Source organism: Xenopus laevis, chromosome 7L, assembly GCF_017654675.1.
Source record: "Xenopus laevis strain J_2021 chromosome 7L, Xenopus_laevis_v10.1, whole genome shotgun sequence".
NCBI classification, from domain to species: Eukaryota; Metazoa; Chordata; class Amphibia; order Anura; family Pipidae; genus Xenopus; species Xenopus laevis.
Window position 1 is genome coordinate 39,762,207 of NC_054383.1, and position 17,366 is coordinate 39,779,572.

The 17,366-nt window shown below is 39.9% G+C and overlaps 1 protein-coding gene across 1 annotated transcript in view; it reads left to right on the top strand.

Annotated features, from left to right (window-relative positions):
• Positions 1 to 10,656: 10,656 nt before the first annotated feature.
• Positions 10,657 to 17,366, top strand: part of eif4ebp2.L (eukaryotic translation initiation factor 4E binding protein 2 L homeolog) — a 12,116-nt gene continuing 5,406 nt past the window's right edge. Inside the window, 1 exon segment of the mRNA NM_001091060.1 lies at positions 10,657 to 10,941. Within this exon segment, the coding sequence (NP_001084529.1) occupies positions 10,809 to 10,941 (133 nt within the window). The 5' untranslated portion in view covers positions 10,657 to 10,808.

The window sequence follows — 17,366 nt, forward strand, 5'->3', positions numbered from 1 at the left end:
ACTTCGATATTCGAAGTCGAAGGATTTTAATTCCTAGTCGAATATCGAGGGTTAATTAACCCTCGATATTCGACCCTTAGTGAATCGGCCCCTAAGTGTATGGGGACATTGTTGATAGGTTTTGGGCACTTTTTATGATCGAATAAAAATTATTCGATCGATCGCTTAAAATTGTTCGAATCGTTTGATTCTAAGGATTTTATTGTTCGATCAAACTATTTTTATTCGGTCGAACCTTTTGCGCTAAAATCCTTCGAATTCAATATTCGAAGTTGAAGGATTTTACATCGAGGGTCGAATTCGAGGGTTTATTAAACCTCAAAATTCGACCATTGATAACTCTGCCCTTTAGGGGCCCATTTACTTAGTTCGAGTGAAGGAATAGAGGAAAAATAGTTTGAATTCCGAATGGTCGAACATGGCTACTTCGACCATCGAATGGGCTACTTCGACGTTCGACTACAACCTTCGAATCGAATGATTCGAACTAAAAATCCTTCGACTATTCTATCATAACCCCATAAACCTACTTAGGGACAACTGGGGAAATGCTGGTCTGGGAAAAAAACATAGTGATCTGGGAAAAAAACTAAATTCACGAGGGGGTCAAGAGTGACTTTTTCATCATAATATTTATTTTATTATGCTTTTTTTAATCTAACAGTTCATTTACATAAAAATGTTATGCAAAACACCTACTCATGTAGATAACTGGATCACAGCATACTTTAACATTTGTGTGAGGTCAGTCAATTAAATCTCATCTGATCCATATTTCTATAAGAATTGAATTAAAAAAAATATATATAAAATGTCATGGTTATAAGCTGAATATTTGGCAAAACAAACTAGTGCTGCACCTGCTTCATAATAATCAATGTTTATAATCTCAGAAATTCCCTTACATGCTGCCAAGTATGACAAATGTGAAGGAAAGTAACAGGTATGTTAATCCATGCACTGATAATACATAACAGTGTGTGAGGGCAGGGGTGTTTGTCCCAGCTGTATGTAAATTTTAGACAGCTACTAACATAGACAGAAAAGTGCAATGGCCCAGATCAAACAATCACACAGTAGCTTTTGTCAGAATTGCACTAGACTAGCCAAAGGCAATTTGTTTCTATTGGTTTCTGGTTCACAGTAGTAGTTGTTAATCAGTACGTTTAATATGTTTGTAAGCTTTAGGATGGGCATGACCAACAACATAGAAGAACATACTGAGTGGGTAAAACTCAGGAATTGCCAATAATTCAAAGGGAATGCATACACGATAAAGACTAAATATGTTATAGCTATGGGATCTATTACCTAGAATGCTTGGATACCTGTTTTTTGTGATGGTTTTGCCATCAGTATGGATTTTGGCCACTATGTTCTCATTAAGTACAAGGTTCTGTCTAATTAATATTGACAAAAAGCATATCCATACAAAAGAAGAATTGCTTGTTTACATAATACACTATGGGAAATGGTAGTGTGGTCAGAGCTTTCTGAATAATGGGTTTTGGAATAACATATATCATAATATATACATTCCCCTGCCTAGCTGTAGCTGCTCATAAGACAATTTTACATCTTTGGCTCTCACCAGATCCGCCATCCCTAGATCTGGTCAAACAAAAACTACACTAGGGGGGTTATTTACTAAAACTCAAATTAATCTCCGGTTTTTATAGGTATGAGCTGAATCCACTATTTTAGAATTCAGCTGAATCCTCTGTGAAATATTAGGCCGAATACCGAATCAGAACCCTAATTTTCATATGCAAATCAGAGAAGTGAGGGGGGGAAAGAGAACCATGGACGCAGCACGTGGCTAAACATTTTTTTACTTTCTTGTTTGTGTGACGAAAAGCCATGTGATTTTTTGGATTCAGATTCAGTTTGGCCAGGCAGATGTCCCTGAAGTTGATTCTTGACATTGTGATCTGCGCTGGATAATCCCAGAAAGATGGGGTTTTTTTACAATCTGAATTTTGTTGCAGTGTTTGTTCGCTTCGACTTTTTCGAGAAAAATTATTGATAAATGAGATCAGTTCATGGATGGGAGTTTGGTTGACTTTGTTTTAATAAAAACCTAGGGATGCACCGAATCCAGGATTCAGTTGGGATCCAGCCAAGATTTGGCCTTTTTCAGTAGGATTCGTATTTGGACAAATCCAATCGTACTGAAAAAGGCCAAATCTTGGCTGAATCCCAATCGAACCCTGGATTCAGTGCATCCCTAGATTCATTCAAATCCAAAACCTCAGTTACTTTCAACATACGTCGATGTCTCCTGATTATGGAAATAAGCAGAGTCTCGCATGAGTAACTTTGTTTGACTTGTTAAATTACCATTAGCTGTTTTACATTGCTACCATCTAAACCATCTAAACATGTATGGAAAATTGTATAACAGGAAACCGTGAATAACTTTTTATGTTTTGAATGTTTAATAAACCCATTATACAAAAAATTGAATTTTGATTAAAAGGCCTCCCAGGCTCACTAATATGAGCCAAACTCAGAAGTGTCTGAGACATGAATATGATGCAAATAAGAAAAAGCATCTGCTAAAGTGAGACAGACATGAAAATGGCAGAAAAAAAACCCCAGGCTTTCTAAAGTCTGTAATTGCAGATATTTTGGAACATATTTATATATTATGGCTTATTATCACGTCTGTGCTACATTAGCAGTTTCGCAAGGTTTGCCAAAGACTAGAGCTAGAATTATCACCAAATAAAGACAACATTTTTGGCAATTTTCTTTCACTAACCAAGTGGCATTATGTGACAAAATGCCAGCAAATGTATAGTGGAAGAGGTGTTTTTTTCAGTTTTTCGAACAGTGCACAGCTGCATTTTTTTTAAAAGAAGCAGCAGGCAGGCCTCTCTGAAGGCAACAAAGTGGTCAAAATGCCACATGTGCACTTCCCCAGATACTTAACCCTGCTACATGTCTTCTGGGTCTCCTTGACTCCATGATACCTAGAGTAAACACTAGATGCCTGATGAGGTTGCTCCTCTTTTATGCAAAGAAGGTCGTTGCCCTGCACTGGATGGGCCCATCGCCACCATCTCTGAGTAGATGGATTGGACTGGTTAATTCGCAACTGGAACTGTACAAGCTCACGTACTTAGCACGTGGATGCCCACAGAAGTTTGAGAATATTTAGTACCCTTGGCTCGAGTCACCAGCCACCTCGACCAACTATTAATGGATACTTTTTCAGCCGTATGCCCTTCTTCCCACTTTCCCCTTCTTTTCTTTCCTTTCTAACTTGCTTTTCTTCCTTCTAATTTTCTGTTGTTAAAATTCAATAAAAATTAACCTTTAAAAAAAAAAAATGCCACATGTGCCATAAGCTTTTTTATACTGAAGCCCGTTTTTTAGATTTAAAGTTAAGTTTTCATGGCTCCTGTCTGCTCAGAACAAGGTTGTAGGTATATAAAAACACTGCTATATCAACCATTTAGAGAAACCATTAGGGGCTGACATCAAAGGAAAAAAATGTACCAAATCAACCCTAACCAAGTCATTCACAAGAGAAAATGCACACTTGAGAAATGCTTTTTGCTGTAAATTGATTTGATAATGCTTTTTCACTGACATGAAGGGCACATTTTCTACAGAAACCAGCATTATAAAAGGGTCAAAAAGATGAAGCATTCGCTAAACCATAGTCTTCATAGTCTAAGGGGCAGATTTACTAAATGGCGAATTGGTCATCGCTTACGAAAAATCTGCCAGAAATCCAATCAGCAGGAACATCACCAATCTACTAACAGGCATAGAAGACAATTCTCTAGCAAAAGAGTACATCGCTAACGAAGTTTCGCATCCTGTCACCATCCGCATTTTCGCTCAGGTGAACCATCGTTACTCCACAAATTCACTGCGAATTTTCCATTATGTTCGCCAGAGTTCCTTTACCAGCTTAGACCTGGCAAACTTATAAGATGAAGCTACATCCTCCTAAATCTTATGTCAGTGACATCATATCCTGTATGCTTAAGAGTCATACAAATTATTTAAAAAACGCTGGTGTTTTTTCTTATTTTAAAGTGGTATTGTATTTAGAAGTTGTGACTGTTAAAAAATAATTAACATTTTTTTTAACCATTTGAGGGGCACGCCACATTTGTTTTAGGGTTGGCTCATGTTTAGGACATTAGAGTATCTCTTTTGTCTTTATTTTACTTCCTTGTACATTTTTAATAATAAGTGGCCACTTAAAGCAATTTCCCCAACATATATATGACCTATATGTACCTGCCCTGAATTAGCATAGTGGCAATGAATTTGCCTGGCGAAATGGAGCGAAGTGTAGCGAAGCCTTTGAAGTGTGGCAAAGCCTTCGCAGATGAAAATTCAACCTTTAGTGAATTTGCCCCTGAAGGTGGCCATACACGGGCCGATAAAAGCTGCCGACAGACTGTGTCGGCAGCTTATTGGCCCGTGTATGGGGGCCCCCGACGGGCTTCCACCTCGATCGGATGGGTTTAAAAATCCCGTCGGATCGCGGCCGCATCTGTTCGTTGATGCGGTCCCGCGATCCGACCGCCTGTTTGAGAATGCTAGGATCCGATCGTTGGGCCATAGGGCCCACAATCGGATCTGCCCGATATTGTCCACCTCAAGGTGGGCATATCGGAGGGAGTATAACAAACAAGGGAAAGTTGTGCTCACCACTAGTTTTTAAAATCATTAGGCGGGGGTGCAATGAGGCTGTGACCACAAAATACATATAGACAAATACAAGATTCCTCTGCACTCAACCCATTATCAATATATTTAAGACAGAGACATTTTGTGCATACTGCTACTGAAAAATGCCTTACCCTTTAAACAAAACAGGGATTGTTTGTCCATATATTGCAATATATTTAAGCTGGCCAACTACGTCAAAGTCATCCCATATCTGGCCAGTCCTATGCTCAATTTTCATCTGATTCATTAAGAATTCTATGGTTTCATTATACATTTTATAAAAGGGACGAATACGTTTTACCTGCAACTTACTAGCTGCTTTCGAAAGTAAAACTCCCAAACTTGGCTGCCCTTTTATTAGACACCAGTGGGATCACCTGACTATCGGTTGGAAAAAACGTGATATTATGAGATTTTTTTCCCGTAAAGCAAATTTTCGGGAAAATGTAATAATAAATAAGCATAAAAAAACAGAGCAGATTTGATCAGAGTTTGTAGCAGAAAATATTGAGATAAATTCGGACTTTGATAAGTAACCCCTAAGGCTAGATAGCACCAGTACAGTTGATACTACAAAGGTTGGATTGATTGCTACTCCAGAGGTGTAATTTAGCATATATGTTAGTAAATGAGATCCTCTACCTCTATATATATATCTATATATATATATATCTATATATCTATATATATATATATATCTATATATATCTATATATATATATATATATATATATATACAGGTATAGGATCTATTATCAAGAATGCCTGGGACCTTGGGTGTTCCCCAGTAAAGTGAACTTATATTTTGGATTACTAAAAACATTTAAACGTTACGTAAACCCAAAACTCTTTCCAACAATATGGAACAAACATGTATACTAAGGGCCTTATTTGAACAGTCACCTACAATTTAGAAAAGCAAATATTTGATTGGTTGCTGTCAGTATCATCATAAGTGATGTTTGTCTCCAGCAGCAATCAACAGGACTTGGTTTATTTAAACTTTTGCACACTTTGGTTATTTAAGCACGCAGGTATTTATACCTTAGTAGTGTTCCCCCCTCGTGGAGACTGTATCTGGCTTCTCCCCAAGTGTCTCTTGTTCAAAAATAAATATGCTGAGGAAGAGAACCATCAACTTAACTTCCATACTAGTGATGAATTTCTGCATGCACCAATTAAAAAATACTTTTTATCCCAGTACCCGGAGCCACTATTTGGTGGCATGGCAAATATAATGCTTTTCTCATCCAATGCACCCAAGTAGTTTGCAAAATTGGTTTTCCTATAGAATATTCTGCAAACTTCTACCATTTGTGTTCACTTGGAGGTGGCATAACAATATCTTACAGCTCTGAGAAAATATGCTCTCAAGTTTCCTGAACCATGCAGCTTACAGTAGTCCAGCCAGTTTCGGACTGGGACAAAAAAAAACCTTAGACCAGGGGCCCACCAAAAAAACCTTAGACCAGGGGCCCACCCTGGTCTATTCTTCCTCTCCTCACTCAACCTCTATTCTCCTAGTCTCTTTTCTTACATACTATAATCTATTATTCCACCTATTTAGCTTCTTTGTTCTCATATAAATAGGGAATGGCCATGAAATAGGCCAAAAGTTTAGCAGCATGAGGGCCCACTGACACCCTGGCCCACCGGGAGTTTTCCTGGTATCCTAGTGGGCCAGTCCGACACTGAGTCCAGCCAACAAGGAATTGGTAGTAGAGGCATAAAAAAGGCTGTCCAGTTGCTAAGATATCTTAACTACAATACACAATAAAAATGTGAAAGAATAAAAAACAGGTGTCATCATGGAGTTAACAGTGGCATGTTTTTGCACAATGTCTTCTGGGTAAAGGCTTAATATGGGCTGATTTTCGCCATAAAAATTAGTTTTGCATTGTTGCCATATCGCTCTTAAAAATTTAAAAATAAGTGTAGGCAGTATGAAAGCTCCAGCTCCCAAATGTAAGGGGGTTATTTATAAAAAGGTCGAGTTTGCTTATTTATGAAAAAACTTGAATGGAAAATACTCTAATTTATTATGTTTTTTACAAAAAACTTGCTTGAATTAATCTAGTTTTTCGAGAGAAACCCACCAAAAAAAAGGAACATAATGAAGACTACAAACATCCTCAAATGGTTCAAGGGACCTCTGCCATTGACTTCTGCATGAGCCGTTTTAGCTGATGTATTTTTGGAATCGAGCTATTTCCAGCTTTGGGGTATAATAAATCTTGAAAAAGGTTTGTTTTTTAAAAATCCGAAAAATGCTCATTTTTTTTTACCCTGAAAATTCAAGTTTTGACAGAAAAATACCATTGAAAATTCAAATTTTTAATAAACAACCCCTTTCTTTATTAAATCCCGTGCACCGAATGACATGTTCTGTACCCACACAATACAATATAGTAAAATAAAAATTCCATCCCAAAAGCCTGACATTGGCCTATGTTGCAGCATAAACTTTTTATAGTAATACAGGTATGGGACCTGTTATCCAGAATGCTCGGGACCTGGGGTTTTCCGGATAATGGATCTTTCCATAATTTGGGTCTTCATGCCTTAAGTCTACTAGAAATTCATTTAAACATTAAATAAACCCAATAGGCTGGTGTTGCTTCCAATAAGAATGAATTACAGGTATATCTTAGTTGGGATCAAGTACAAGCTACTGTTTTATTATTACAGAGAAAAAGGAAATCATTTTTAGTAATTTGGATTGTTTGGATAAAATGAAGTCTATGGGAGACATTCCGTAATTTGGAGCTTTCTGGATATCAGGTTTCCGGATAAGGGATCCTATACCTGTATCATCAAAAGGGCTACTGTGTATACAAATGCAAAATATAAATATAAAAATGCACACAATTTACAAAACTCAGTATCAAAGTGAGGTATGGGATCCCTTATTGGAATGCTCCAAATTACAGCAATACCACCTCCCACCAAACCATTTTAAGAAAATAATTAAAATGATTACCTTTTTCTTTGTAATAATAAAACCGTAGTGTGTACTTCATTGTAACCAAGTTGCATGGATCCATATTGGTGGTAAAACAATCCTATTGGGTTTAAATAATGTTTTACGGATTTAAGGTATCCCAAATATTCTGGATAATTGATCCCACATTGGTAGAAGAAAATATGTGTATGCAAGTAAAATTAGTTCGAAAATATACAACAAAGACTTATGGTATTATTTGTAAGTTAAAACAACAGAAATGGACTAAGAAATTCCACAATAAAAATGGTAAGTCACTATGCACACAATTGCTTATGTTTAGAAGAGATTTCGGACATTACTGCTGTCTTCTAGGTTAACCAGTGGAGACCTGGTGGTAATTTCAGGGTTTCACCAGCTGGTTCACACCTGTGGATATGTCCCTTTAGGAAATGTAATTTGAAGCAACTACCATTTGGATTTTTGGTGTGCTACGACAATTAATGTGGATATGGTCTTGTGGTAACATGGGTGTGGTTTAAAGTGGGTGTGGTTTAAAAAGAGAGGGAGTGGTCAACACTGGCTTCCATTATCGGCCCTCCACTATGTAGGCTGAAAATTTTTCGGAAGATGGACAGCACTGGTATAGGGTATATGAAAATGTGTTATATCTACCGCTCAACCGCCTCTCCACTTTCCTGCAATGGTGGTGCTGGTTCTCCGTCGGCCCCCGGCAAGGTAGTAGCAGCAAAATGACGGGTCCGCACACACTCTATATATCTGCAGTAGGGGATGTGACCCCTCTTTTTATTAATGTATCACTACAAAGATCAACATTTTGGGGGGTTCAATCTCCAATGAACCCCCCCGAAACGTTGATCTTTGTAGTGATACATTACATCTGACTGCAGATATATAGAGTGTGTGCGGACCCGTGATTTTGCTGCTACTATAGGGTATATGAAATACATGGCAAACTGAAACACAAACTGTTATTTTTATAGAATCAAAACCTTTCATATGGACTTCTAAAGGCAAAAACAATGACCATTCTCTTGTTCATAATGTATATTTTTCATCATGTTGATTAAAATAATTTTTTCCCTTTTAATGCAGCCATCAGCCAAGCTATTCAAGCCATATAATGGGAAGCCCCAGAAGGATCAAGCAAAATCAGGGGACAGTAACATAATTTCTGGCTTCTCATTTCAAAGATCAACCTGGCTGCCATAAGTGTATATAAGTGTGTAATCCAATGAATAATAACAACATGCTATTGTATCGAGTACAGGTATATAACATCAGTGGACACTGGACAGTCGGCATATCTGGGGTTTTCAACATCTCCACCTGCTGCGCAAAGGCCATCTCTCCTGTGGAAACCATCTGCTCCACCTTCATCTGGGATACCATCATCCACAGTATGGGTTACATCAGGATATGAAAGGCTAAGGGTGTAGCAAGAAGGCAAGGAGATGCTAAGACTGCAGCTTGTTTGTCTTCCTGCACATCATGTCTATGAAGGTTTGCTTGCTTGAAATATTTTTAAAGACCAAAGGATCTGTGGGTTTACTGTATCGGCAAATTCTTTATGGGCAGATTTAGGATCCTTTAGGATTCTTCTCATGTAGCAAGCCATTATACCTCCATTACAGGTAGCAAAGCTTACAATGTGACTTACGCCATAAGGATATGCAGAACTGTGCATATACAGAACACAGTGATGCAGTTCCATGTAGACCTCAAGCGCTGTCCCAACAATGATTTTAATCATAAGTACATTATTTTTTTTATAAATACATTTATTCATTAATTTACTATTTACAGTATAAATTGTAATGGTACCTGTAATGTTGCTTATCTAATCTGTCACCCAGTTTGTAGACAAAAACAGAATGTACAATGTGCCATTGGTCACAGTTCTACTGGGAACTATACAGGCCAAAACATCTTATACCATGTTTTTCTTCAGTTAACTGTGCACATCAAAATTAGAGATGCACCGAATCCAGGATTCGGTTCCGGATTCGGCCAGGATTTGGCCGAATCCTTGTGCCTGGCCGAACCGAATCCTAATTTGGATATGTAAATTAAGGTTGGGTAGGGAAATCATGTGACTTTTTGTCACAAAAATGGTCGAATAGTCGAACGATGCAAAATGCATACGATTTTAAAATGAATAGGCCATGGGCCATGTTTACACAGACAGACTATTTCATCTTGCTACAGTAATAGTGACAGGAAGTGTTATGCATTGAAAAAGAAAAACGCCCTGCATGAGAAATCCTTTGTTTTACATTTGTGACGTGTAAATCAACTCGTTTATATGTAGGGATGCACCGGATCCAGGATTCGGGATTCTGCCTTTTTCAGCAGGATTCGGGCGAATCCTTCTGTCCAGCCGAACCGAATACTAATTTGCATATGCCAATTAGGGGCGGGGAGGGAAATCACGTGACTTTTTGTCAGAAAACAAGGAAGTAAAAAATCGTTTCACCCTCCCATCGGATTCGGTTCGGCCGAATCTTTAGCAAAGGATTCGGTGGTTCGGCCGAATCCAAAATACTGGATTTGGTGCATCCCTATTTATATGTTTGTGTTCCTTTAAACATCAGTCACTTGTAGGATGCTGCAGTTGCACTTGAACATGAGGTGGAGGGAGGGCACGTGCTGCACAACATTGATCCCAATGTTATTAATAAGGGAAAAAGATATATAGGAAAGACGTTATTTTTTACAGAAAAGGTGGCAACACTAAAGGTGGAGCAGTAAAGCTGCGTTTGAGTCGATCCTTGTGAATTCCAATCGTTTGTGCAGTGTCAGATAAACACATGCCTTTCCTGTCAGCGCCTGTCACGGAGCACGAGGCCGCCCATAGTCAGAACGTGGCTTTATTAGCCCTCGGGGGCCACTGACTGTTTAAGCGCAGGCGCCTTATGACTTCATTTCCTGGCCTTGCTCCCTCCGCCGCCCAGCGCTGTTTCCCGGTGCAGGGAGTGAGCTTTAGAGGGCGGAGGAACAGGGAGAGAGAAGGAAGGGAAAAAGAAAAGGGCGCAACAGCCAATCCTTCCCCCTTGTCTAAACCGGCTCCGCCCAGTCCCTGCTCGGCTTTCTTTCTCTCTCCCTCCCCCTCTAGCGCCCACACCACACACTGTCCCAGGCCAGGAACATGTCAGCCGGACACCAGCACAGCCAGAGCCGGGCTATCCCCACTAGGACCATCCCCATTAGCGACTCCTCTCAGCTACCTCATGACTATTGCACCACCCCCGGGGGCACCCTCTTCTCCACCACCCCTGGAGGTAAGTTGGGCCGCGGCCTGTTAGCCGCCCCTCTGCTCCCTTCCGCCATCCTTGCTCTGTATGGTTACACATATGTGCGCACAATATGGCGGCTGGGGCACATGTAATGCACGCAGGAGGCGCCTTGCACTGCTGATGTGAAGGCTGCACGGATTGTTTCGCACAACGCTGCGGCTCATGATCAACCTTTTTACAATACAGAACTAGAACTCCAAGGCAGGGTTTCCCAGAGGATTCTGGGACTTGCAGTTCAGAACAACGTGGAGTGCCAAAGTTTGACTGCATAGAGCGTTTTCATGTGCAAACAGTTTCCTGCTTTAGGCAAAGTGATAGTGTTCATGCAGAGCACCATACTGTATAGATTTGATCAGCCCCCATACTGTGCCCATGTGCTGCTCCATGCCAGCCTTCTATACACCTTCACTGTGACAGCTGGGCCTGTACACTCACAGCCTTATCTCTCCCCCCTCCTCACACACATAACAGTCCTAACAGGCAGTTGCATAATAAAGGAGGGGCAGAGAAGGGGACTCTAGCTGTCATTGTAAACATATACTGTGCCTTAAAGGAGCACTGCTAGCCATTAATAGAATTTGACTGGAATTATTGCAGTCTTGACATATAATACGGCCAATTATATATTACACCATTGATTGAATATTTAGTGCAGAATGTTAGGCCATAAAAGTGTCAAAAAAATCTCCAGCATTAGTTTATAAGCCCAAGAACATATAGTCTGCCTTTATGGAGTAGCCATATTTGTTGAAATGTTTACATCTGATTTTAATTGCGCTGTTGTTCCACCCCTAAGTATTGGATGGAGGAACTTCACAGAAATGTTTGCATGTTAGAAAAACAAGCAGGTATATAAATATATCTAGTAAAGAAAATATGGCAAATAACATATGCACTATTGTGTACCAATACGCAGCACTGATTAGCATAGGAATGACAAATAGCACAAGAATATTGTGGGTTATGCACAACGTGTTGCTCACCAGCCTTTGTTCATGCTGTTCTAGTGGTCTCAAAGTAGGTTGCTGTTTTTTTACATTTCTGGCTTGGAGGCAAGTTGTGAAATAAGACACAACAGATTTACTCCGATAGCGCCTCCTGCTGGTGAGCAGTCCACATGGGGCTACCAAATACCTAACAACCCTCAGGAACGTTTTCATGCTTGTGTTAGAGTCCTGCATAGGGTTAGGTACCTGTGGAATACCCGCAATGTGTTCTGGTACTCAGCCGGAATATACTTCACGGCCATGGTGCGAGTGGGCCGTGAGTACATGATTCACTGCAGCAGGGTCAACAACAGGCGGCCATTCCAGGAGTAACGGACGAAAATCGAAGTTTCCTGATATAAAAATTGGTCAGCATGGTGACCAGGTGGAAATTCATGGGGTTAAGAAGCCGGTGGGTAAGAGAGTCTGGATCAGGCTTAGGGGAAGCGAGTCTGGATCAGGCTGAGGGGAAGCGAGTCCGGGTCAGGCTTAGGGGAAGCGAGTCCGGGTCAGGCTTAGGGGAAGCGAGTCCGGGTCAGGCTTAGGGGAAGCGAGTCCGGGTCAGGCTTAGGGGAAGCGAGTCCGGGTCAGGCTTAGGGGAAGCGAGTCCGGGTCAGGCTTAGGGGAAGCGAGTCCGGGTCAGGCTTAGGGGAAGCGAGTCCGGGTCAGGCTTAGGGGGAAGCGAGTCCGGGTCAGGCTTAGGGGAAGCGAGTCCGGGTCAGGCTTAGGGGAAGCGAGTCCGGGTCAGGCTTAGGGGAAGCGAGTCCGGGTCAGGCTTAGGGGAAGCGAGTCCGGGTCAGGCTTAGGGGAAGCGAGTCCGGGTCAGGCTTAGGGGAAGCGAGTCCGGGTCAGGCTTAGGGGAAGCGAGTCCGGGTCAGGCTTAGGGGAAGCGAGTCCGGGTCAGGCTTAGGGGAAGCGAGTATAGGTTGGTCATGGGTCTTAAAAAAACAGACCTGTGCAGGTCTCTAGCAGACCCTAACATTGCACTTCACTGTATTGTGCAGTTGTCATCTCCCTGTTTGACCCTAGAGCCAGTGATAGCCTAGTAGCCTTTGCTGCCCTTGTCATATCATAACAGTTTGGCTACAATTCAACTTGTGTGTACTTGTGCACAATTTTGAGAAACAAATTCTGTCTGATTCATTAAGCAGATCATTTTGTATGTAAATGTATGTATGTTTTTTATTATATTTATGTATTTATTATATTTATTTTATTATTCATATTTGGTAGCAAAACTGAATTATTAGCAGCCACCCCTTGCCATGCCCTTAGGAACAATTTACATTGTAAACAAGGTGAGGGAAGCCAGGACAACCCCATGACTCTTGCACAATAGGGAGGGTGAAAAAAAGGAAAGGGAGGTGCCTTTGACTGGCATGACTCCATTTCATCTTTAATAAACAGTGCTTTCCCAGGGCTGATTCGCTGGGGCATTTGCAATAGCTTTTCACCTATTTTATCTTACAGATGGGATATTGTGGCAAGAACACAGCCCTTTTTTTAAAACTCACAACAGTGTTCCTTGTATAAAGTTGTATAATTCTTGGCACAGTCAATAACTCCTTCCTTTGCAGAATTATAATTGGCTCTGGCAGTAGTACTCTAAGAATGTCCAAAGCTGCAGCCCTCTTAGTTACACTTACAAGTAAATAACACCCATTTGGTAGTGCTCTGGCTCGGTACTATAACATTGCTGATATAGTAATGTAACACATTAACTACAACTACCGGCATTCTTTAGCAGTGGCAGCTGCAGGGCGATGAGTTTGAATCCCCTGCTTAAACCTAAGAAGCTAAGTCCACGTTCTTTTTCAATCATTTTAAAATAAGCTTTGATTTTTAAATTTTTTTTGCCAAATAAAAAAAAAATCAATTCTAAACAACTTTTCAATATACATTAATTATAAATGTTCTATGGCTTTAAAATTATTTGTAAATGTGATGCTATTGAAATCAGTTTTTTATTAGGCAAATTTTTATTTTGAGGTTGGCTTGCCCTTTAACCAGTCAGCCTGCCTATTCAGCATATGCATTGTGTACATGTGTTTGTATCTGCTACTAGGCGTTGTCTACATCAGAGGAGAAAATGCCAGTCTTCTCTGACACAGGGTATTTGCTTGTTTTCTGACTAATATCTGCCCTGTGTGAGTTACAAAGCATATGTAGCTTTGAGGTGTTGATGCAGCAGGAGGCTGCCCAACCAAGTGTCCAAATATATATCCAGAAAGCTCCGAATTTTGGAAAGGCAGTCTCCCATAGACTTCATTATAATCAAATAATCCAACTTTTAAAAAGTTTTTTTTCTCTGTAATAATAAAACAGTACCTTGTACTTGATCCAAACTAAGATATAATTAATCCTTATTGGAAGCAAAACCAGCCTATTGGGTTTATTTAATGTTAACATGATTTTCTAGTAGACTTAAGGTATGAAGATCCAATTTACGGAAAGATCCGTTATCTGGAAAGCCCCAGGTCCCGAGCATTCTGGATAACCGGTCCAATACCTGTATACTCAATAAATAAGAAAGTGGATCGCACACTATATCAAAAAAAAAGTTTTATTTGCCAAAAAAGAAAAGTGTTTCCAAAATCAAAGCATTTGCCCAACGCATTTCGACCGGAGGCGTCTTCATCAGGGGCACAGAAAATGAAAATAATGCAAGTAAAAGGCAGGATATGTATATAATATCTGCTCTGTGTGAGCACTGACTGGGGAATGCTGTTTTTGTTAGTGCATGCAGGACACAGAGCGGATTAGAGCAGATTGACAAAAGCTAACCAATAAAAGTTTGTGGGAAGTGAATTCTAGATGGCGTTTCCTCTGAGTGTATCTCCATCAGAGCTGAATATGCCGTTATGAATAATTGAAATGATATATATCATGGGCATACCCTCCCATGAACAAAATTGCCATTTATTGTGCAAGGCTGCCATGGTATTGCATTTTTATTTTGTTTTCAGACCGTATAATCTTTCCATTTCTTATAACTACCTGTTTACTTTCAGCATTTATTGGCTGTAAGCGTGCATTGGACAGCAGCCAAACAATGTTCTCTGGCTGTCACGAGTGTTTAGAACATGATGGTTTCTATGCCAATTGATTGTGGGCCATCTCTTAATCATGTGATACTCTGATGGTACTGAAGCTAGAGCTATATAGGAGGGGGTTACTAGTGTGTAAAATAAATAAAGCTTTTTTTCAGTACAAAAGCTTAGGGGTATATTATGTTAAGTAGAGTTTTTTTTTTTTTGAGAATTCTAGATCTTATCGAGACCTTAAAGGGGTGGTTCACCTTTAAGGGCAGGGGCACACGGGCAGATTCGGGGAGATTTAGTCGCCTCTTCTTTGGGGCGACAATCTTCCCCAAACTAACTTCCGCCTGCTAAAATGAAAAATCGACTGCGGCAATGCCCCTGCTTTTCGATTTCCGAAGTCGCCTGAAGTTTCCTCGTGAGGCGACTTCGGAAATCAAAGTGCCACGAGTGCCATTGCGCTGGCGTTTTCTCATTATAGCAGGGGGAAGGCAGTTCGGCGAGATTGTTCCCCCGAAGAAGAGGCGATTAGTCGTCAGGCGACTTAATCTCCCCGAATCTGCCCGTGTGCCCCTGCCCTTAGTATGTTATAGAACGATAGTATGTATAGAACGCGGTGCTTCGGTTTCCGAAGTTGCCTCACGAGAAAACTTTTGGCGACTCCGGAAATCGAAGCGCCGCATTGGCGCAGGCGTTTTCCCATTATAGCAGGCGGAAGGCAGTTCGAGGAGATTGTCGCCCCGCAGCAGAGGCAATTAGTTGCCAGGCGACTAAATCTCCCCGAATCTGCCTGTTTGCCCCTGCCCTTCGTATGTTATGCTAAGCAACTTTTCAATTGTTTTTCATTATTTATTTTTTATAGTTTTATATTTATTTGTCTTTTTCTTCTGACTCTTTGCAGCTTTCAAATGGGCGTCACTAACTCCCTTCTAAAAAACAAGTGCTCTGTAAGGCTACAAATGTATTGTTATTGTTACTTTTTATTACTGATCCTTCTATTCAGGCCCTCTCCTATTCATATTCCAGTCTCTTATTCAAATCAGTGCATGGTTTCTAGGGGAATTTGCACCCTAGCAACCAGATTGCTTAAAATGCACATTGAAGAGTTGCTGAATAAAAAGCTAAATAACTCAAAAACCACAAATAATAAAAAATAAAAACCCATTGCAAATTGTCTCAGGATATCGCTCTACATCATACTGAAAGTTATCTCTAAGGTGAACCACCCCTTTAATATACACAAATATACTTTATATTTATTTGGGTCCTGTTAAAAGCAATTTTTAATTATTCACAGTGAAACAAAAAAATATTTTAAAATCTGGAATGAAATTAAGTGATGGAATCTTTCCTCTTTTTTCTTTACCGTTATTTTCCCTCACCGTTGACCTTGTTTGACCCAGTTCTTTGACATGTGTGTTTTTTTTTTTTTTTTTCAGCTGACTGGCCCACTTGATAAAAATGGTTAAATCAAAAAAGTTTCATGAGTCAATAGTTTAAGAATTTGTGAATTTAGATAGCATCTATAAATGTCCATAAGTCAGTTTCTGGCCCTCTCTAAATAAAAACACAATCCGCTGTATGTTAAGATCTGCTCTCTGCTCAAAAAGTCAGTAATAGTGGAAAAAAAACTCCCTTGAACCCCTTCGTAAATAAGCTTAATTGCCAGTCAATCTCCCAGTGAATACCCATCATGCTCCCATTGGTTTGCTCAAGGTAATCATGTGCAAAACCAAAAATGTAATAGATTTAAAGGAAAACTATACCTACAAAACAATGTAGGTCTCTATAAAAAGATATTGCATAATACAGCTCATATGTAAAACCCTGCTTCATGTAAATAAACCATTTTCATAATAATAAACTTTTGGGTAATCATAAATCGAAAATTGCCATTTTAAAAAATAAGGGCTGCCCCCTGGGATCGTATGATTCATGGTGCACACAAACCAAACAAACAAACCATACATGTAAGGTCACATGAGCCAGTTAACAGACAGAGTTGTGTCTTTTGCTTCCTCACTTCATCCTGTTACAGTTAGAGTTGTAGTATTTCTGGTCAGGTGATCTCTGAGGCAACACACAGACCATCACAAAATGGTGGCTCAAGGCAAGAGATGTAAAAGGGAAATATTTATTTAAATATAGCATTTTGATAAAAGTCTTTAATATGCCACTTAATATGATATAAACTGTCTGTTGCTCAGGTTTTCAATTTGGGGCTATACTTTTCCTTTATTTCCAAATGTTTTGGCCTGTGATGGTTGGATCATTGAAGAACACAGGCTATACTGCTATATACACACAATATGGGGGTCGAGTTTTTGAGGTGTTTCATACCTTGACTTAACTTATAACTTGAATGTTTTCTGATATAAGAAAAAAC